The 21,012-nt window shown below is 51.2% G+C and overlaps 1 protein-coding gene and 2 long non-coding RNA genes across 3 annotated transcripts; 2 read left to right on the top strand and 1 right to left on the bottom strand.

Moving 5' to 3' along the window:
- The first annotated feature begins 461 nt into the window (after positions 1–461).
- LOC127480192 (uncharacterized) lies at positions 462–7,232 on the top strand. Its single transcript, XR_007907782.1, has 5 exons — positions 462–515; positions 685–3,252; positions 3,934–4,172; positions 5,927–6,125; positions 6,896–7,232. It is a non-coding gene; the product is annotated as an uncharacterized LOC127480192 (long non-coding RNA).
- Positions 7,233–7,354: 122 nt separating this feature from the next.
- On the bottom strand, positions 7,355–19,908 carry LOC127480147 (ectonucleoside triphosphate diphosphohydrolase 2-like). The gene is made up of 9 exons (XM_051807995.1): positions 19,765–19,908; positions 17,634–17,751; positions 15,940–16,090; positions 15,047–15,206; positions 13,951–14,178; positions 12,569–12,841; positions 11,190–11,285; positions 10,085–10,219; positions 7,355–8,888 (listed from the first exon to the last, which is right to left on the bottom strand). Exons 1-9 carry the CDS (start codon positions 19,876–19,878, stop codon positions 8,658–8,660), a joined length of 1,506 nt encoding a protein of 501 aa, XP_051663955.1. The 5' UTR covers positions 19,879–19,908; the 3' UTR covers positions 7,355–8,657.
- LOC127480201 (uncharacterized) lies at positions 15,819–18,109 on the top strand. The gene is made up of 3 exons (XR_007907792.1): positions 15,819–15,873; positions 17,392–17,776; positions 17,895–18,109. It is a non-coding gene; the product is annotated as an uncharacterized LOC127480201 (long non-coding RNA).
- Positions 19,909–21,012: the final 1,104 nt, after the last annotated feature.

Here is a 21,012-nt window from a genome sequence, read left to right as displayed (position 1 = left end):
GCGCTCGCGCCCTGGGAGGGGGGAGGCGAGAAAAGGGGCTGGGGCGGGACATGGAGGGAGAGGGGAAGTGTGAGGGCAAGGCAGTCTTTGAGGGGCTATGAGAGTTCAGGGCGCTGTGAGGGCTCGGGGAGCTGTGATGGGAGTGTGAGGGCTTGGGGAGCTGTGACGGGAGCGTGAGAGCTCAGGGGGTCCGGCCGATATGGGGGCTTGGAGGGCTGTAAGGACTCAGGGCTCTGTGAGGGCTTAGGGGTCTGTGACGGAATGGTGAGGGTTTGGGGGATCTGGGGGCTGTGAGGGCTCAGGGGGCCTTGAGGGTTTGGGGCTGTGAGGGCTTTTGGGGGAAGGGTGTGAGGGCTTGAGGGGTCTGACTGCTGTGAGGGCTCGGGGCTGTAAGGACTTGGGGGTCTGTGAGGAGAGTGCGAGTGCTCGGGGGCCCTTGAGGGTTCTGGGACTGTGAGGGCTCAGGGGGTTCAGCCGTTGTGAGGAGGCCATGAAGGTCCATGAGGCTCTGAGGGGTTGGGAGGCTGTAAGGACTTGGGGGCTGTGAGGGCTTGGAGGTCTGTGAGGGAATTGTGAGGGCCTAGGGGGCCATGAGTGGTCTGGTGCTGTGAGGGCTCGGGGGGTCCAGCATTTTGAGGGAGCCATGAAGGTCCACGGGGCTGTGAGGGCTCGGGGGGCTGTGAGGGCTGGGGGGCTGTGAAGGGTTGTGGGGCCATAATGGCTCTTGGGCCAGGCTGAGCCGTTCAGTGCCAGCTCCCCTGTGCTGTGAGGGGAGTGCCCCTGTGAGGGGGTCTGTGTGAGGTGGGTGCTGCTCACTGAGGCTTCCCCTTGGTGGCCCCTCCGTCCTGAGCTGCCTGTGGGTGCTGCAGCCCTGTCATGAGGCAGCTGAACACTCCGGGCTGGAGAAACCACCCTTGCCTTTCCTCTGACCCTTATTCCACCGCCCAGCTTTGTGAGCACATTCCTGCCCAGCCAGTGCGTCCATTGGTCACAGTTTCTATTAAGCACACTTTGATTATTGTTTCAGCAGAGCCTTTCTATGGTTATATGTATTCATCGGGATGCCAGCTGGGTCTACAAGTCCCAGCATCTCTTCTTGTTTCACACTGTAGCAAAAACTTGAAAGAGGCTCCTAAAGCCAGGGAGTCTCACCCTCCTGCCTCGCTGGGCTGAGGCAAAGGCAGCAGTGACCTCAATCCTGCCGACACACAGAGCACACCGGGCCAGCTCTGTGTCACTCGGGCGTTCATGTGACACACAGAGATGTTGTGCCTTGTACACATATCCTGGGATCTGTGCCTGGATAACAATAATCCAGTCCTGTGCCTGCATCAGGCGAGGAGGTGGCTGGAGAAGAACAGCCCTGTGGAGGTTGAATAGCCTCTGGTAGTTGGCTTAATATAAAGGTTATGGTGATCGATACTTCTGGCATATAAACATCAACTTCCCACAGAGGTGCTGGAAGGAGTCCAGGAACTCTTGGAGCAGCCCCGGAGACCCTGAGAGGAGCCCCAGAGCATCAGGAACCTGAGAGGATCCTGGGACAGACCTGTGTCAGCCTCAGAGGTGCCCAGGGAGACACACACAGCTCATCCTTCACATCTGAAACCGGAATGCAGGAGGTTTATGCAGTTTCCTTTGAGATAGCTGAGTAATGCAGAGCCATTAGGGTCCAGATTTATCCACTAATTACGGGCATTGATTGAATAGCAAACTCTGGGCTGTGTTCACACTGGAGTCAGTGAAAAGGGTTGGTTTGGCCCACCCCAGCTCAGCACCACTGACAACACATTTCTGTTCTCTGTAATGGTGTTTGATGTGACCAATTCCAAAAACTGCAGCATCATTTAAGTGTCAGAGGCAGCCAGGATAAATCTGGGCAGGACTTGCTCAAGATTTCATACAAGGCTGTACTAATCAGTAAAGACAGCTTTTCCTCCAGGATGTGATGCCATCTCTTCAGAGCAATGCACAAAAGGAATACAGTCTTCTTTCTGATTAAAGGCAGGGAATGTAGAATGCCTTGCCTGTGTCGTGCTCTCCAGGAAAGTACATTCAGCATCAATTCTCATCAGGTGTGCTCAGCACAGCGTTCATAAATGTGTGCATTCAGGAAGCCCTGGCAAACCCTCCCTAAAATGGAGCAGGGGAGCCACTGCAGGGCTCGGGTGATGTTTCCTGGTGCAGGTGCTGCTGGATTTAATGCAGTTACAGTTGGGGTTTTTTTCTACCAGGGCCAGAAAGCAAAGGCCTGCACGTCAGTGCCATCTATTTCCTCACTTCCTTAGCAATCCTGAGCCTTTGTGCTTCCCACAGCCTGTGCCTCAGCCAGTGCTGCCTTTCATGTTTGGGAAGCTGCTCTGTAATGTGTGGAGTGAGCAATGTTTGTCACCCCAAGCATTCCCAGAGGCAGTGTGAGAGTGGGAGCGCTCTGCTCAGTTAAGGCTCCAATACCTGTCTCCAGAACACCAGCAGGATCTCTCCTGCAGAGAGGGGTAGGACCCTGTGGGTGGTTAAATTTTGAGCTTCCACAGGTTTCCCTGGGAGATTCAGCCACCTGAATATCTGTGTGATAGGAGACATTTCCAATTATTTGTGCAACATTTATTTTTGCTAATTCTAGCCCAGCCAGTGAGTACTTCTGTTCTTAGCTACGTGCACATCCACAGGAAATGACAATTCTATCTTAAATATTTTTGCATTTAAAGAAAAATGCCAGTACTTTTAAGCTCTCTGTGAGAAGGAACAGAGGAGTCTGAGCCAGGAATCTCCACGGAGAGCTGCTGGAGCTGCCGACCATCTCAGCCCTGGGACTGCTAACGCTGTGGCACCACTAATTAGTGCATGCCAGAAGGTGAGCTGGCAAGTGCCACAGCAGGTCTGTGCCAGAACCTTGGCTCACATGAAGCATTCCTCCCAAGGCAAACCTCTGCATGAACCTCTGAGCACTGGGCATATTCGAGGAGAAAAAGTTGCACGTTCCCTGGTGCTGCCTGAGCCAAATGCTGAAGTGTGTTTGTAATGGTCGCTGGTTTGGTGGAGAGGCTGCAGCTGGGTGGAGTGGGGAACGTTGGAAAGCAAAAGGGAGGGCAGAGAAGGGAATAGCTCCACCAAGGTGGTTCCCACATTGTGTTTTCACTGAAGACATCTGTCTTAGCTGGTATTTGATTTCTTTGAAAGCTCTCCTCAAACCACTGCGAGCAACGAGCAAGGAGGTTTCACCTCATTTGGGGGCTTCTACACTTCCCAGCTGTAAGTTTGCTGCATCAATTCATACTGTAACAGGGTACTAGAAAACATCAGGGGCCACTGTTATGAGGCCAAAGACTCATAACAAAACATGATAATGAAGTTAAAGCTGACTTGGAACTTGCCTTTCTGTTTCACTGAGGGTTTTTTTACTTTTTATTGTAATTGTTTGGTTTGGTTTTGTAACTATTTTTACTACTTTTTTTCTTGGAAACAGATTTTACTGTAAATATAACTGGTTTGAGGGGAGTGGGGAGGGACTTTCTTTTAACTTTTTGAATATTACCTTCCCCTTTTGCTGAACCAGTGTTCTCTGAATGAGTATTGAGCTGATCCCTCCCCTCAGCAGGCAGGCAGGCAGCAGCTGTCAGTCTGCTCTTTGGTGCTTAACCAGCAAGATAGAAGTCTGTGTCTGAAACAGCACCTAGTCTGAGCTGAGCCTGTACCTGGGCTTGCAGGAGCCCAAACAGAAATCACAGAACTAATTCTGGTTCTGTAGGTAAAATCATGAGGCCCTGAGTTCCAGGGAGGGACACTGCAGGACGAGGGTGTGTGGGAGCTGCTGATGTTGGGGTCATTCCAGGTTTATGGTAATGCTGAAGTGGGACATGGGTATATGCAGATGTTTGCTCATTCTAGTGTTTCTGATTGTTACTTCTAAGGATAAACAATCTTGTTTTTTAGAAATTATGCTGCTGAGAGACCAAAGTTCCTTGAAGTGAGGGGCTGCTTCCAGAGACTGGTGAGTGAGGAGTGCAGTTGTGGGATTCCTGCTTGAGAGAAATCAGAAGGGCTGGATGGGATCAATCCACAGGCCCACCCAGGCCAGTATCTTGTCTGCAGCAGTTACCAAAGAACAGAGGAACAGAGCAAACATATCTGGATGTGGCAGGTGGTTCAGGCAATTCTTTAGCCACAAGCAAGTAACTTTTTGTTTAATAGCCCTAATGGGTTATTATGAATTTATCTAATCACCTTTTGCAGCCGTGTAAACTTTTGGCATAAACAACCTCCTGTCCTGATGAGGTTTAACCACGAGCTCTGTGGAAGAAGAGCTCCTTCCATTTGGCTTGATGGTTTCCACTGAGCTCCTCTGCTCAGAAGGCTCTGAGCCTGTCCCTTCAAAGCTTGCACTCCAGGGGTGTTTAATATTGTCAGTGATACTGTGAGACAGAAGGTAAAGTTAAACCAGATTTTGAGTGGTTTAAAGTTCAGCATTGATTTTGCATTTGCACATCCTTGTTCAAAACCAGTGAACTTTGAACGCTGTTCCCGTGGAGGTTCCACAGCTCAGCTGCAGTTCATTGTCCACTGATAAGCCCAAAAACTGTTGCCTTCTTTTGTTTGGAAAATCTGTTTCTCCTGAGAATTTCCACCAAGAAGTGGTGACTAACTCGATCATGAGGTGCACATATGGTGACACCCCTGCTGTGAACAAAAATAAGCTTTCCTTCACACAAAAGTTGATTTTATCATTGCTCTGTCTCTCTCAAGCCTCCTCTTCATTCCCAGGCCAGTCTTCTTCCTGGGGAAATTTTTATTTCTCCCCCTTGTTTCCAAAAGAGCCTTCATCCCTACTCCATGCAAGTGCCTGTCTCCCTGCATAGGGAAATTCTTCCAATGCCACAGCTCCTTAAATCACTGGTTAGAGCTGCTTTCACATCCCACACATAGAGAGAGCTTCCTACTGCAGTGTCTTTCCCCTGCATCCACATCAGGAGTCTCCTTGACACGTTCCCAGAAATGCCTGCTTGCTAAATGATGTGATTTGTGGTGGGAGCAGCTCCTGACTCTGTTGGAGATTTCCTAAGGCTGCCCTGGCAGCCTCCCTCTCCTGACTGATCCCTGGCATTGCACACAACTCCGGGAGCAGCAGTTTGTGTTCTGTGTTCATCTGACAGCCTCTGACTGCAGGAAGGCTGTGAGCACCTCACATGGAGGGCATGGTGGAAACCTGGTCACTGCTGTACAAACACACAGTGATTTCTGCACCTACAGAACATCAAAGCACTGTGACTTGCCTGGGTTTGATGGCTGTGTGAGAGGACTTTTATGTGAAGAAAGCTGTGGCAAAAATTGCAGGTTTGCTGATCCCAGTGTTCCTTTGGGCTTGTTACTCTTCAGCGTGTTCAGAATTAGCTCCTCAAGTAGGAGTGACAGTCCATGAGGTAGGATATAAACATCATATGGCTTCCTATTTCTCTGGAAAGATACTCAGATATGTGATCATAAGCATGGTACAAGAACAACATGAAAATACACTAATTCCAGCCATCCTAAAAGGCATTCCTCTCATCTGCTGCTGGATTTACCCCTCTAAGTGGTTGTGGATTTCAAGGGCTGGGTCTCTCTTGGAAGAAGGAAACAACTCAGATCCTGTGGGGATGAACTTGGTACAGCAGAGTGGGACTGCAGGCAACCAACTGTTATTTCTCTCAGTTTTCATGGGAATTCATTGGTACAACCCAGATGGGATGTGCTGGTTGAGAATCCATGGTGCTTTGGGAATGGTATAGAAAAACAGGAGCAAATGTATTCCTACAAACATGCCTAAATGACATTTAGGCCCCAATAGCCAGGCCAGCCAACCTGTTGTGTGTCTGGAGCTAAACCAGAGAAAGTGCTTTCTGGTGTCAGTTTTTGTATCTAATACCTTTGATTTCCTTCTTACTGACAGTTGCTGAGAGCAGCAGAACTGCAGTTGCACATGAGCAGAAATTATCTGCCAGAAGGTCTCTCCCAGGGTTCAGCCTGAGAGAGAAGCAAGGGACCTGTGTATAAACATAAAGAACTTATGGACAGATAGAAAATCCTCATTATTTATCATTTCCACAATTGAATTCTAGCCAAAGGCCTGGAAGCATCTTTGTTTCAAAGTGAGTTAGTTCATCTAGAACCTCCTTTTAAGTAGATTTCTGCTGTTCTGTGTAATCTAGGGATTAATTCTGCAAACTTACGTAGTGCTGACAGGAAGGAGCTGCTCTACAGAGAGCTGGGAGAAAGGAATATGTTACTTTGAATATTTTCCATTTTTCTCATAGATTCCCTGTTTTGTTATTTTTTTGCCTTTTTTTTTTTTTATAACTAAAACCATACTGCAGTTTTAAAATCCTAATCTATTTTATCACCTAGTAAATACATCCATAAATGTTTTTATCTGGCAGGAAAAGAATCAAGTGGTTGTGGGTTGTTTTCTCATGGCAGTGCCAGGGCACAGCTCAGTGGCACGTGCAAGGCAAAAGTGAAGAGTCAGGAGGCCATGCTGAGCTCCTTGCCTGATTGCTCACTTATTACCTGCATGGAAGTCCCAGAGCTTCTAAACGAGCTCAGGGAAGTTCCAGCCATTGCTGTGCTTCTCTTGGACCCTGTGATCTATTCAAAATGAAGAAGGTGCAATGACTGACAGGCCAGAGCACCTGGGGCTCCTGGCATCTCACTGCCTTGTTTCCATGTCTGACAGTGGTAGGATTCTTCTTGGGCAGGTTCCAAATGCCAACCAGGAATCCCAGAGCTCACCTCTGTGCTGACAGGTCACAGAGCCAGAGCTCTGTTTAGTGATTGCATTTCCAGGTGTGGGATGAATGAAGTCTCAGGAATTTCCCCGCTATCGCTGACTCCATGATAACCTCTTTTTCTCTCTTCCCAGGCTTGCCTAGATCCTTCCTACATTCTTCAGAAGGTTTGAGCAAAGAACACATCAAAAGGTGTAGGCATGTCTCCCACCAACTAAATACCAGCAGCCAGGTTATCTGAAGTCATTTTCTTTCACTGTGCCTTCAGGTGTTCCCATTGTACCCCCAAAATACAGCAAAACACAGCAAAACAGCTCTGGAGTAAACAGGCCAAATCAGCCCCCCCATCCCGCTCACTGAGACATTCTGTGTTCACAATAACCACCCTGCTTTGATCCCTTGCCAAGAATAACACAGACAGTCTATTAAAACATCTTTAATAACATGATATAATTAAAAATATCTAACGTGCAACTCGAAGAAATGAATATGAAGGTTGTTTAAGTCTGTTTCCACACCCCTCCAAACTTGACTGAGGGGTTCCAAACCTTTGTTAATTGGATACCCCAGTATTTGTGTGTGTGTGTCCTGTGTATCAGCTGGGAGCAGAAGTGGCAAATAATCAGATTTGAAAGGATTTAGGTGCCATGGTAGCTTTAAAAATCCTGCAAGGCACATCACTGCATGTGTGAGCATTTACATTTCTGTTTAAAGTGGCCTGAAATGCATTGGAGACACTTGTCCCTGAGGCTTTTATCAGCCTGTGTGTTTTAAGTCTCTGAAGCAACTGAGAAGTGAACTCTAAATGCCTCAGTCAAAGGACAGTGTTTGACTGAATCAATCCCTTTTCTTCACAGTAACACAGGGAGTTTGTAAAGCACCTCATCTTTTAGACAAGCAGAGCAGGCCAGAGGAGCCAGAATGACTGCCAAGTCCCTGAGGAATCCTGACTATTGGATTATGCAGTAACTCTGGTCATGGTCTAATACAAAAGTCAATGTTCTGACAATCAGGAAAGCTTCTGTTCCTGGGTCTGCTCTGGTCTAAAGGACAACGTCAGATGAGTCACTTGCACAGTCAGCGAGACAAGCAGGTCAGTGCAAATAAACAAACAGGTGAACCTCAGCCCAGTTTGAGCCCAGTTTTAGCAGAGGTGAAATTAAATGTGTTCATTGAAGTCCTGGTTAAAGAGTTTAAATTGGCAATTTTAACCCCGAGTTGCCATGATTCAGCTGAGAGACAAAAGCTCAGCTGTGTGTCTGTGCCCTTTGTTTCTCCTTTGATGCTCTGTAGAGACCAAGATTAAAGAGCATTGGTTTTGAATGAGCATTCACTGGATACTGTCACTGAAATGGAAGCACAGGCAGGTCAGCAGTGGCAGGCAGGAAATACCTGCATTTTCCCTGGAACATGGAAGCAAGTTGGCTGTTACATTCTGACCATATTTTAGTGCTCTTCCAGTCTTCACTAGTGGCAATACTACAGGTATCATCTCTTGAGGAGAAGACAGAGCACTCTTTGTCAGACACCAGCTCTCCTGATTTGACAGGATTATTCAACACTAACTCCACAATAGCTCAGGGCCTGCCTGCTCAGGCATCGCCTCGTGCTTGACATGAGCAATCCCAGCTGTAGCCCAAGGAAGAGCCGTGCAGGCTGTTCTTGTTTGGAGGATGAATAGCTTGCCATCCACTGGGAATCCCAGGTTTCCTGTGGAGCAGGATCCATTGTCTCAAAGCACAGTAGTGCAAGTGCCAGCAAGTTGAAATAAGGCATCAAGGTTCTGGGAGTCCTGCAGGGAAATCACTTCCATCCTCCAGTGCCTTACACCTCTGTGGTTTCTGTCTGGACCCTGTTGACTGTGCTCTGGCAAGAGTCTTGAGACCCACAGAAGTGTCAGTTGTCATCAAAAACGCTGCTGTTCCTGTTGCTGAGGCTGTTCTCCTTGGCCATCACCCGGTACGAGATGCGCATGAACGAGCCAGTGAGCAGCACCACGAAGAGGATCAGGAGCAGCGACCACACCCCTGGTTCAATCCCCTTGAGGATGCTTGGGCTGTCCTGGGGGATGGTGTTGGTCAGGCTCAGCAGGTACCCAAGGGTCCAGCCAGATGATCTGTCACCCATCTATTGAAATAAAAAGGAGGAGATGTCAGAAGAGAAGGAGACAGTCTTGACCCCAGCTGTGTTGTTGTGCACGGGCCAAAGGCCTCGTATGCCTTATCTGATACTGGTCCAAGGCCTGGGCTTGGAATGAAGACCTCTCCCAGTCTCAGTGCCCTGAGTGCACCGATGGGCCTTACTGGCCCCAACCAGCCTCACCTGGCACTTCCACCCACACCTCTGCCCATGGGCACAGGAGCTCCATTTAAGCTCTGGCCTGGGCAGCCACCTCTTTCCTGAGCTGTGCTGTAGGTGTGTGCCGTTCCTGCTCCCTGACTGGTTTTCCCAGGTGGATCTCGGGTCTGCATTGTGAGCAGTTCTCTCTCAGACCTTTGTTGTAGGTTGCTTGTCTCTGGCTTTCCAGGCTGGGCTCCCTGGTCCTGCCTCTTTACCTTCCCTTTCTCTGATGGTCACCACGTGGCTGACTGAACTGCAGCCCTGCTCAGTGGTACCATGGCTTTGTGGGGAGCTGGGAAGAGGTCTGGGAAAAGAATTTCTTTTCCTTTGCGTAGGGGAAGGACCTGAATCAAATCCCCCTTTCCACAGGGGCTCTAGATCCTGAAACAATTTCAGACCTTATTAGATATTAGATTAAATTATTAGATATTGGGAAGGAATTCTTCCCTGTGAGGGTGGGGAGGCCCTGGCACAGGTTGCCCAAAGAAGCTGTGGCTGCCCCATCCCTGGAAGTGTCCAAGGCCAGGCTGGACGGGGCTTGGAGCAACCTGGGCTAGTGGAAGGTGTCCCTGCCCGTGGCAGGGGGTGGAACCAGATGAGCTTTAAGGTTCCTTCCAACCCAAACCAGCCTGGGATTCTGTGATTATAAGGCATTTATAAACCCTCACTAGTAAAAAGGGTGACAGGGTTACAAAGAGGTAGGGCAGCATCTTTTGGCTCAAGAAATTTCATCAGCAGTTTGCCTTCAGCATTAAGTGGAGATCAAGCTGCACTTCCTTCCCTGTCACAGACTCCTAAAGACAGCATTGCTCCAGACAAGGTCTGTTTTTCAGCAGGGACAAGTGTCACCTCTAGCCCTGTGACACTGGTTTTCTTCTTTATCACAACTGTGACTCCACTTTGCAAAACCATCCTGCTGGAGAAGCCCAGCTGGTCAGGGCTTGTGAGTGTGGAACCAGCCCTCCCTGGTAACTGTGACTGACCTTCTTCTGGAACGCAGTCCAAGCAGGCCGGTCAACATCGAGCGTGTACCCCTTTGTGCTGAGATGGAAGATGAAGGCAGACACAGCACAGTACTCAGCAAGTGTATCCTGGCTTGCTTGGGACTCCCTAACCAGCTGGTGCCATTTCCAAAAAAAAAAAAAATAAAAAGATGGGGAAAAAAATTAAAGAAGTATTCAACAGGTGAATTTCAGGCCAGCTATAACCTCTCCTTTCCTGCTCCGGGACTGGAGGAGGGGTTTGTGTCCTGTGCAGACTGAAAGCCATTTCCAGCACCCACTGGGCCGTGATCTGGGAAGCAGTGTCAGCTCTCAGTGCCTTTGTTCCCATCTTATTAAGCCAGGCAGATCCAAGAGCAGCAGCACTGGCAGCCAGGTCTCCCACTGGCCTTGCTGGTGGCTTGCTTGGTGTGATTCCCTGCTCTTTAATTAGACTGAGCTAATGCTGCAGCCTTTCTCTCAGCAGGAACAGCCTTTCCTCCATCCCATGATTTTGGGAACTGCTTATGGGCTTTGCTGCCTTATTAGCAAACCCTGTAGGAATTGTCTCATTGGGATGTTACTGTGGATGCTCAGTCAGTGTCAGTGCAAATGGGGGTGACCTCAAAACCACCAGCTGAGGGAAAGGACTGGCAAATTCCCCCTGGCTTGTTCTCCTTGGGCCCAGGTGAAATGGGAACATCCTTGGAGTGTGAGTGGAGACTTAAGGAGAGGAGGATAACAGGAAGACCAAGTGATGTACAGGAGAGAGTCGACAGCCTTCCTGTATACTCCTTAAAATACAGTAAAAGGTATTTATGGCTTTTCATTTGATTAAGTGCAGGTGCTACCAGCAGCTGGGATTTGGGAGGAAGGAAAATAAGTGGAGCCTGTTTCCTCAAAGTAAAAAAAACCAAACAAACTGAAAACCCAAAAAACTAACCCCCCCCCCCCCAGAAAACCCAAACCTCACAAAAATCAGGCAAATCCAAGTTTTTCCCTAAGGGAGCCTATAAGTTACAGCTCTATAAGTCAGCTCTGTTGGCTTTTACAACAGGCTCTTTCTTACTTCCCACTCTCCCTGCACACGAAGTTATTCCACAGTTACCTCTTTGAGGGACATCCCACACAGCCTCTTGACAGCCTGGCCCAAGTCAGGAGAGGGAACAGTTTCTCTCATGAAGTCCATGGCCTCAGAAATCACCTACAACAGCAGCAGAAATAACCATCAGGTGGGACTGTGCTCTGTGTCCCTGCATTGCACTCTGTGCCCACAGGAAAGGGAGGGGCAGTGCAGTGCCAGGGTGCCCTGTGTGCTGTGGTGGTGGTGTCAGGGCCTCGGATGGGTGCAAGGAAGATAAGATCTGTTACTGTCTGGAGATGGAATCAGGTCTGTTCCACATGCAGAAGCCTTCCTGGCCCTGTATGGATAAGTAAACTAGTCACAGAATCATAAAATCATTTAGATTTGAGAAGGTGTGTGAAATCAAGTCCAACCATTCCCCCAGCACTGCCAAGGCCACCACCAACCCATGTCCCCAAGTGCCACATCTACATGTCTTTTAAATCCAGCCCTGTCTGCCCTCCCCTAGACCAGAGATGGTGACTCCACCACTGCCCTGGGCAGCCTGTTTCAGTGCCTGGCCACCCTTTTGGTGAAGAAACGTTTCCTAATATCCAACCTAAATCTTTCCCTGGCACAGCCTGAGGCTGTTTCCTCTCATCCTGTCTCTTGTTCCCTGAGCCTGAACGCCCCCCCCGGCTCCCCCCTCCTGTCAGGGGGTTGCAGAGCCAGAAGGTCCCCCCTGAGCCTCCTTTTCTCCAGGCTGAGCCCCCCCAGCTCCCTCAGCCTCTCCTGCTGCTCCAGCCCCTTCCCCAGCTCCGTTCCCTTCCCTGCACACGCTCCAGCCCCTCAATGTCTGTTGTCTGTTGTAGTGAGAGGCCCAAAACTGAACCCAGTATTCCAGGTGTGGCCTCACCAGATCCTTGTGCTCCTCAGCACCAAGTCCATGGGAGACTCAGGAACAGGGAGCTGGGGAAATTCCCAGAATTACCTTCTCTGAAATGCACTTAGTTTTTCCTGGGATCTTTAGCTGCTCTTGGCTCAACAATCCAGTGCCTTTGGACACTAGATCCAGGTTCTCAGAAACATGCTGGTGGTGCAGCGTGCCCTGATGTTTGCTGAAGGAGTGGCAGAGGATCTTCAGCTTTACCATGGACTTGGTGTGGGAAGACTTGCTTAGCACACAGCTCCTGGCTCTCCTATCCCTGCTGGCTCTGTGGAGCCCCAAAGCTGGTCTCAGGAGCTCCACCACAGTCACTGGTGGGAAGCCAGTGGTCCATGAAGAACAGCTGTGTGACAATGAGGGGGAGAGGGCAGGAGTGCCCCGGTGTGGCTGTTCCCACTGTATTTATTAATGGTCAAACTGGTCCCATTTCATGGATTCTCTGTGCCAGCTGTCTGCCCCAGTGGAAATGAGAACTCACCAGAAACCTGGTCCGGAGGGGCTGGAGAACACTGCTGAGGGAAAGCTGGGAGAGGCTGCAGGAAGAGGAGGAGTTGAGCAGCCTTTGCACAAGTCTCATGCAGGCGGTGGGGCTGCTGGAGCCCGTGATGTTGAAGACCTCCTTGGGGCCAGGGGTGTCCCATGTGTCACCACTGACAGCACAAGGCCCAGCATGCACTGACTGCCACTGCACTTCCCGCGAGTAGGAGAGGGGCCAGCAGGGATTAGACACAGTGTTAGCACCTCTCTGCTCCTGGAGGCAGAATAAAACAAGGACAGCAAGAGATGACATGGCATCCCAGGGCTTCACACAGGGAGCCAGAATGTTACCACAGTGCAGGACAGATTTCCTCTGGCCACCACAGTGTTGAAGTGGAGCAGGAGGCTGTGAAAGGGTGGCCAAATCTTATGTCACTTATGTCATTCATGTCACTGAGTGAACCACAAGGCCCAGGCTGCTGCAGCCCTCTCACAGCTCCTGCTGGGCCCAGGGCAGCCACAGAGACTGGACCTGCTCAGGGGGGGGCTGAGGAGTCCCAGCCCTGCCTGCCCTCCCCTAGACCAGAAATACAGTTTCATGCATCCTGTACTCTTTCTAGTTGCAAGAAAGAGGCTGTTCAGGTCTGCCTTCCAAAGGCTTAACCCCTCAAGAATCAGTGTTTCTTATCTCTAGTAATTCCCCAGTGTAACCGTGGTGAAGTTGGCCTCCATGAGGGACATTCAGGTCTCAAACAAGGGCAGGCAGAGTTTGAAGACAGGCAAGTGCATGGGCAGGGAGGAGTTAATTTCCAAAAAAATAGGTTTTTATGCAGACTAAAGTGATTCCTGAGTTTGTATCAGATCCTATCCCCCTCCCACCATTCCCCAAATGAAATAACGTTTGGAAGAACCAAAACACCTGCATGTTTTCAAAATGAAGTATTGCCCTGCTAAAGATACTTCAGGGTTAAAGCCAGCAAAGGGATTATCCCAAATGAAAGGTCCTAGTTGGTTCCTGGGTTGGTTGGTTCCCATTCTAGGATGGAGGAGCAGTTCATAGAAGGCAAGGGAAGCCTTGGCTTCCTGTCACCCTGAAAAGGATGTTGGCACCTCTGGAGAGCAATTTTGTGCTTGTGTGTATTAAGTAGGAGGCCAAGTAGAGCCTGCAAGTGGGAAACTCTAGAATGGGTGCCTGTGTGTCTGTTTGGAGGGCATTGATTTGGGCATAGAGGGTACATTTTACGAATGCACTGGGCTCTCTTTAGATATGTGCAAATGGCCTCCACTAGGGGCATTTTGCCCATTAGAAGCTACACCTTGTGCAGCTGTGATTTAGTGATGTGGTATCCAGGGACTTTGCTCATGTCCTGTGGCAGAACTCACCTGGATGAGCAGGGAGAGCAGCCTCCTGTGGAGCTGGTCGGTGCCATGGCAGGGGCACTGCCGAGTGTACACCCTGTGCATCTGCCCGTACAGCTGCAGCCTCACTCCTTCCTCTGGGACCTGGTTCTCCTCTTCCAGCTGGGAAGTGAGCCGTGTTGAGGTTCCTCCCACGGACAGGACTCCTGCCATCCCCTTCCCAGAGGGCACCAGCTGCCCTCGCCAGTCGTACTGACCAGAAAGAACCAGAGAGGTCAATCCTTGAGAATTCTCCATCTGGGTCACAGTCAGGTGCAAACAGTGCACAGAGGGACAAAACACCTCGGTGGTGCAGCACAGCCCAACTCTTTCTTTGCCCACAAGACACATGGATGGCTTTGGAAGGAACAGAGGAGTCATTGTACAGGCACTGCCACCTGCACAGAGACCTTCCCACAGCCCATGGGGGCAAACAGGGCTCACCAGCCTGGGGGGGCTGCTCAAGGCAGTGGTCTCAGCAGGCAGGAGAGAGGGCAGAGGGAATGGCAGGGATGTTTCCAAGTGGGCAGATATGGGCTTCAAGTGCTGCCTTGATGCTAAAGTGATCCTTCTGTGAGAAGAACCCTGTGGTTTCATCTCCTGCAGTCACTGATGTGAGCATCCTGAACGTTGTCCAGAAAGCCTCATGTCTGTCAGGGCAACTGCATGTTGTTCATGAAATGTTCATGAAAGGCTATAGGAGAGGTTTAGTCCTTCAAACTAGTTATAACCATAGAATCACAGAATGGTTCAGGTTGGAAGGGATCTTAGAGCTCATGCCCTTCCACCCCCTGCCATGGGCAGGGACACCTTCCACCAGCCCAGGTTGCTCCAAGCTCTGTCCAACCTGGCCTTGGGCACTTCCAGGGATGGGGCAGCCACAGCTTCTCTGGGCAACCTGTGCCAGGGCCTCACCACCAACTCACATGAGGCTGGCCTTTGATCCAACCTGCCTCCTCTGAAAGGCAGTGGAACTTGTGCTTAACCACTGCTTAAACTACAGGGTTTTACCAATCCCTCCACGTCTCTGTAGCTGTCTGTTAGCAGGATTTGCTCAGCCCCAGCGAGAATTGTCCTTTACCTTGAAGAAGTTCTCCAGGACATAGTTCACAGCAACCCAGTTGAATGCTTCCTCATCTGGGCTGGACAGGATCTGTGCCCCCTGAAAGCTGAAGGGGGATGACTTCAGGGCCACAGTCAGGGATGCAAGGAGATCATCAGAGAGGGTGGGATGGGTGAGGCTAAAAAGAAGACAAAAAAAGGATGTATTTGTTGTTACAGGACCCTGCAGGGCTCCTGCTGTGCACCCCACTTTGGGCAGTGGCACAGAGACACAACAACAATCCCACTCCTGCTGCTGCTTCCCCCTCCCCTCACGTGGCACTGGGGGCAAGAGCAGCACAGGGATGATTGGAGCAGTCGTGGCACCGTTCAAGAATTTAGGACTTCAGTACCCTCTGCCACCAAGGAAATCCTCTGGCCTCACCCCACTGACCTGGTCCCCTCCAGATCTCCCTTTTCCCCAGTGCCTAAAAGTGGAAAAAGTCCTGGTAATGAGGGGACTCAGAAGAGTTTCCACAAAAGTGTGTGTATGATAAGATGGACCTTCCTGCTGCCATTCCCAATTTTTTTGACAAGAAGCACCCCTGCCAGTCCATGTGTGTTGTCATATAAGCTGAAAACACTTGAGCTTCCAGACTGACAGATGTTTTCCGAAGTAGTAATTGTGAAACTGTAATTGGGAAGGAAACACAGCACAGACTGGCAGCATGGCAGCACTGTGATCTCATGGCTGCTGGGGGGACAGGATGGAACCACAGCCATGATATTCCTCTCGAGGACATCTGGGCCTGAAGGAGGTTTAGCTGGCCAGCAGATCAGGGTGGAACACACTGCAGAGCAGACAGGGTGAGGTGCATGCACAGAGTGATCCGTGTGCTGATCTCTGGGTGTGGGTTTGCAACATTCACTCACTTCAGGTGCCTCGTGCTGGTGGTGGCTCCCACGTACAGTGGGGTTTGGCTGTGCTGCTCTGCTGGGATCTCCTTCTGGGCCCAGTTCAAACATGGCTCCAAGCTCTTCCCTGCTTCCTGAGGAGAATCTGAGTAGTTGGAGACTCCCAGACCTGAGAACCAGGGGACAGAATGAAATTTTAGGGAAAGTTATGGGAGAACTGGGAGAACTGTTACCCCAGAGATCACTGTCCTAGGGCATGGTTAAAGGCAGGACCTGTCACAGGTGGAATGAAGGAGCTCCTCCAGGTATCCACCCTGCTAAGATATGGTACTGGGAGAAAAACGTGTGCATATAAATCCCAAACTGCACTAACAGAACCTCGGCTCTGCTGCTGAGATATCCACATGGCTGCTGCAACAGCTGAGGCTTTCTCAGCCCACAGAGGAAGAAATGTGGCTTTAGCTGCTATAAAAATAAGCAAAAGGACACATTGCCACGGAGACAGAGCTGAGGCTGATGTGTCACCTTTCCCCTCCAGCCACTTCCCCTTGTGTTGGCAGAGGTTCCTGAGCCCCTGCCTGCAAGGCACCCCTGCTCTAGAGGAAGCTGGTGCTGTGCAGAGGTGTTGTGTGCCAGCCTTGATTCATTTTTCCAGTAAGTCAATGGGGTCTTAAATACTGGTTTTGAACTGCTACTCAGGAAGATCCTCACTTCCCCATTCTCATCCTCCTGGCTGTGACTCCTCACCACGTGCTTTGCTCCCTTAGGCCCCTTGTAGGGCCAAGCTGCAGCTTTCCTACAGCTCCTGCAAGGCTGTGACTGTGCTGCCATGCACACAGGACTCCTCATACCTGGGCAAGAGCCCTGTCTGGGCCTCTGGTTGCTGCTGCTGAGGACAAACTGCCTCCCAGAGCTACAGCTGCTGCTTTTAGCCCAGCCACGAACATGGCAGCAGTCAAGGGATACACAGGGTTTCAGGAAGCCCTTATTGCATCTTCTGTGGGTGGTTTGTGTTGCTTGCTGCCCTCCCACAGCACACTGAGGGTTCAGTCCTTCCCAGCATCCCGCTACAATCAGGCTTTGACATCAAAGCAAGATTGAGAGATAGGGAAGGAAAACCACAAGCATTAATGCATGGAACCCTTTCAGCTGGCATTGGCAGGGTCAAACTGATTCAAATGGGTGAGGAAAACCCCAGTATTCTCTGAAATGTGACACCTAAAGGCAAGCTGAACTCCTGCTTGTGCTGTCAAACCCCACACAGGGGGTTGGAGCCTTTGCACCTCTGTTGTCCTGGGGCTACACCACTTACTGCCCAGGGCACAGTCAGGAGGAGGCAGAAGGTCCCAGGAGTCACCCTGCAGCCAGATCTCTGTCCATTGCTGTTCACTGCCTTGCCTTGGCTCTGCCACTGATCCATGTGGACATCAGGATGAGCCCCAACCTCTCTGCGTGCTTCCCTGCCTGCAGCAGCCCCAAAATCCTGTCACCTGCTCCTGCCAAGTGCCTGATGCCCAGCTGTGTGTGGCTAAACCTGCCCAGTGGAGAAGAGCCATGCTGAAAATAAGCTTGTGCTTCACTATTTCCGTGCACAGCTGGGTGATGAAGGAGCCAAGGAATTTGTGGCCCTGGTCCAACACAGGCCTTTGGGTTCCCATCCATCCATCCCCTGCCAGTCCCACAGACCACCGAGCAGGAACTGGGCACCTCACCTTGCACAGGGCAGGAACTGCATCCCCTGATCACCCCGGTCTTGTTTGCCTTGGTGGCTGTCCACTGGTAGATGAAGAGGATGGTGCGGGACGGGCCAGCATCCAGAACGATGCCATACTGGAAAACCCGCAAAACATTCCAGGTAAACACCACTGAATGCATGCTGCTTTGTTATTGTAGGGTTACTCAGCGTTATGTGAGTACTCAGGGTGATCTCTGGGCCTGCACTGCAGAATTTCAGTTCACTTTTTACATTCAAGGAGAGAATGAAGCCAGGAGATGATGAGGATTTGCAGGGAACCATCTGCATTCCTGAATATACATGAGGAACAGCAGGAATGGAGAAACGCCCAGAAACACATCAGGCCTCCAGTGGCACCCTCTGGAGCTGTTCCTGAAACCAGGCAGAGGGCTTCCACCAAGGGCTCAGCCACCTGGAGCTCAGGAAAAACAGGTCCTAAAGCAGTGGGAGATGGCACTGTACAGGTTCTCCACTCAGTCCGGGGCTCAAACTGCTGCTGATTGGTTTGCTAAGGCTTTTGTGCAGGAATTGGAGGGCTGTGGCTTGTTTCTCCTGAGGAACCCAACACTCCCATGTCTCTTTGATGCCCCAGTGCAGCGATGGTGTGACATGGGCTGGCTTTGCCCCAGTGTGTGCAGAGCTGTGGGAGCTGCAGCACGCTGGGACCAACCAGCACAGGCACTGTGTGAGGTGGCAGCCCCACAGAGACAGAGACAATGTCTTGGCAGAATGAGCAGAGCAGTGACCATGAGCTTTCTCAACCCCTTGTCCCCCGACAGCTCTGCTACTGCCCAGCTGTGGGGCTGAGGCATCTCTGCCTCTCTGCACCCCAGTGGCTGCTGTTTGCTGCTGATTGAGCCTCACTGAGCTGCTCCCAGGACACGAGGGTAAGGAAGTGGAGGCCACTGGAGTCCCTGCACAGCTGTCCTGGATGTCCCCACAGTTCAAACAGCCCCAGTGCTGGTCCAGGGGCTCTTGCTCTCCCCCTATTACATGACCCCAATCTAGGACATCTCCCACACAGCCTGGAAGGAAACTCATGAGATATGTGGTGGTGCTGGTCTGAGCTGCATCTTGCACACAAACAGTTGGAGCTGTGACTGAGTGGGAGGAGAAACCTCCTCAGAGGTTGATGTTAACAGCACCAGAAGGGTTTCAGAGGGGGCAGAGCTGCTGCCTGCTGCTCTCCTGGGAGCTCCGGCTTCACCAGACACCCAGGGCAGGGGCTGGTGGGGCTGGGCTGGAGCAGAAATGCAGGAGGAGGCTGGAGCTCCCTGCCCGAGCCTGCTGGCACCTCCCACAGCAGTGACAGCTCCGATTCCTGGCAGGGACGTGTCGGCTGCTGCCGCACAGGAGGAAGGAACAAATGGTATTGGTGGAGAAACTTGGACTATTTTTTCCTCCTTCACATAATGAGAGGTTGCTGTGGGAGCGCCAGGGAGGAGGGGAGGGATCACCACACCCCTGCCCAGCTCAGCACCAGGGAAGGACAGAAAGCAGAGCAATGAGGGGGTTTTTAGTCTAATTTTGTTTCTGACAGGAGCATGGAGGAGGGGTACTATCTCTAAACATGCAGGATAACCTACTTCTCTTGGGTTAAACCATGGTGTGCCACTGGACCTCACCAATGAGTGTTCAAGAGGCAGAGTGGGTGGACATTAACCCCCCTTCAGACCTGGCCCTGCTGTGTAGAGCAGGTTGGCTCTTCACTTAAAATCAAGATAGGACCAAAGAGGAGAAAGCATGCAAGACAATTTGTTTTTAGAGACAGAAGCAGCAGCTCAGAGCCAAATTCCTACTAACTTTCAAGAGGGACTGATCTCTTTCCCTCCACTGACCCCACTGGTCCCTTGCTGCTCTGGGGGAGCTCCAGACATGAGCTGCCTCCCCTCAGCCTGCTGTGAGCATCTCTGCAAATCTGTGGACCATATTCTGCCTGTATTCCAGGACCAACCAAAGGAGTTGGCTTGGTTTTGGTTCAAAAAGCAAGTTGAAGGATGCCAACCTGCCCTGGCAGTCTTGTTCTAGTCCCCCGCTCAGTTTGTAAATGGCTCAGTAATAAAATGAATGTCCAAAGCAACACAACAGCCCAGTTTAACTGCCCTTACCTTGGTCCTGAGAGGGGCCACGGGCACATCTTTGGTGGAGACACAGAGCAGCACGATGCCCGTCAGTCCCGCCACGATCACCAGCCAGGGGGGAAGGAGCTCACGCCAAGACATGAAGCGCCTTCTCCTTCCTCAAGGAGCCCAAAGGGGAAGCAGTGGAGCAGCAAACTGCTTTAACAACCTTTAAAGAGAGAAAAAAGGCGGGGCCGGGGCCAGGCTCTGACTTCAGCCCAGCCCCAAAGCCACAGGGACCACAGGGACGCGTGGGCCAGGCTGCGATGTGTCAGGCAGCTCTCCCTTCCATCCCTCCTCTCCATAAATAACAGGAGGGCTCCGTGCCCACCCCAGTTCTCCCTTCCATCCCTCCTCCGCATAAATAACAGGAGGGCTCCGTGCCCGCCCCAGCTTTGCAAAGGCACGGCTGCAACCTCGAAACTGCCCCAGGCGGCGGGGCTGAGGTAAACACAAATGCGGGGTTAACTCGGCTGGGTAACAAGCAGAAAGCAGGCAAAACTCATCTGTTTGGTATTCCACGCCTGGCAGTGCTGGCTGCCCAAATTAGAAGTGAGGAAACTCCTTGTCACTGGGTTTAATTTATATCTGAGGGCTCCAGGGCGGAGCTGGGGTGCTTCCCCTCAGGCACATGTGTATGGGGCTGGGGCAGAGGACACACTGCTCAGTCCCTTCAGACTGTGCCTGCCCCCTTGTTCACTTTCAGGTGGCATAAAAACATCTACGCTTTTGGGTTTCCACCCCCAGGAAACTCTGGCTGGTTTGGTCCTTGCTGTGTGCAGGTCACAACAGGGGCTGCTCAGCTCTTTTGCCCCCACAAGGTCAGCGTGAGCCTTCTGGGGTGCCTGTACCCCCCTCCCTGACAGCTCCCTGTGGAAGATAACCAGCACCCAGACTTTATAAAACACATGCCTGCTTTCTCCTGTCTGATGCCACAAAGAAACACCCTCGAAAACAGAATTTCTGCAGAAAACTGCAGCTGCTCACACTGTGGCTGAGCACTCGTGTCCACGTGGTCATGGCATTTATACCAATATCATGATATATCATCAGCACTTCAGGATATCCAGCAGCTACTGAGGAGATTCCAGGTCCTGCTGTGGTCAGACCAGTCCTGCTTTGCTCCTGCAGGAACCCCCCCACCAGCAGAGCAGCCCCTCCAGCCGTGTGGGAACACGGAGAGGGATGTGAGGGATGTCAGGGCACTGCAGCAGCTCCTGGTTGGGAACAGTGGAG

This window comes from Manacus candei, unplaced genomic scaffold (genome assembly GCF_025592945.1).
Source record: "Manacus candei isolate 608988 ecotype Guabito, Panama unplaced genomic scaffold, ASM2559294v1 h1tg000071l, whole genome shotgun sequence".
Taxonomy (NCBI): Eukaryota; Metazoa; Chordata; class Aves; order Passeriformes; family Pipridae; genus Manacus; species Manacus candei.
This window is presented reverse-complemented; position numbering and strand designations above follow the sequence as displayed.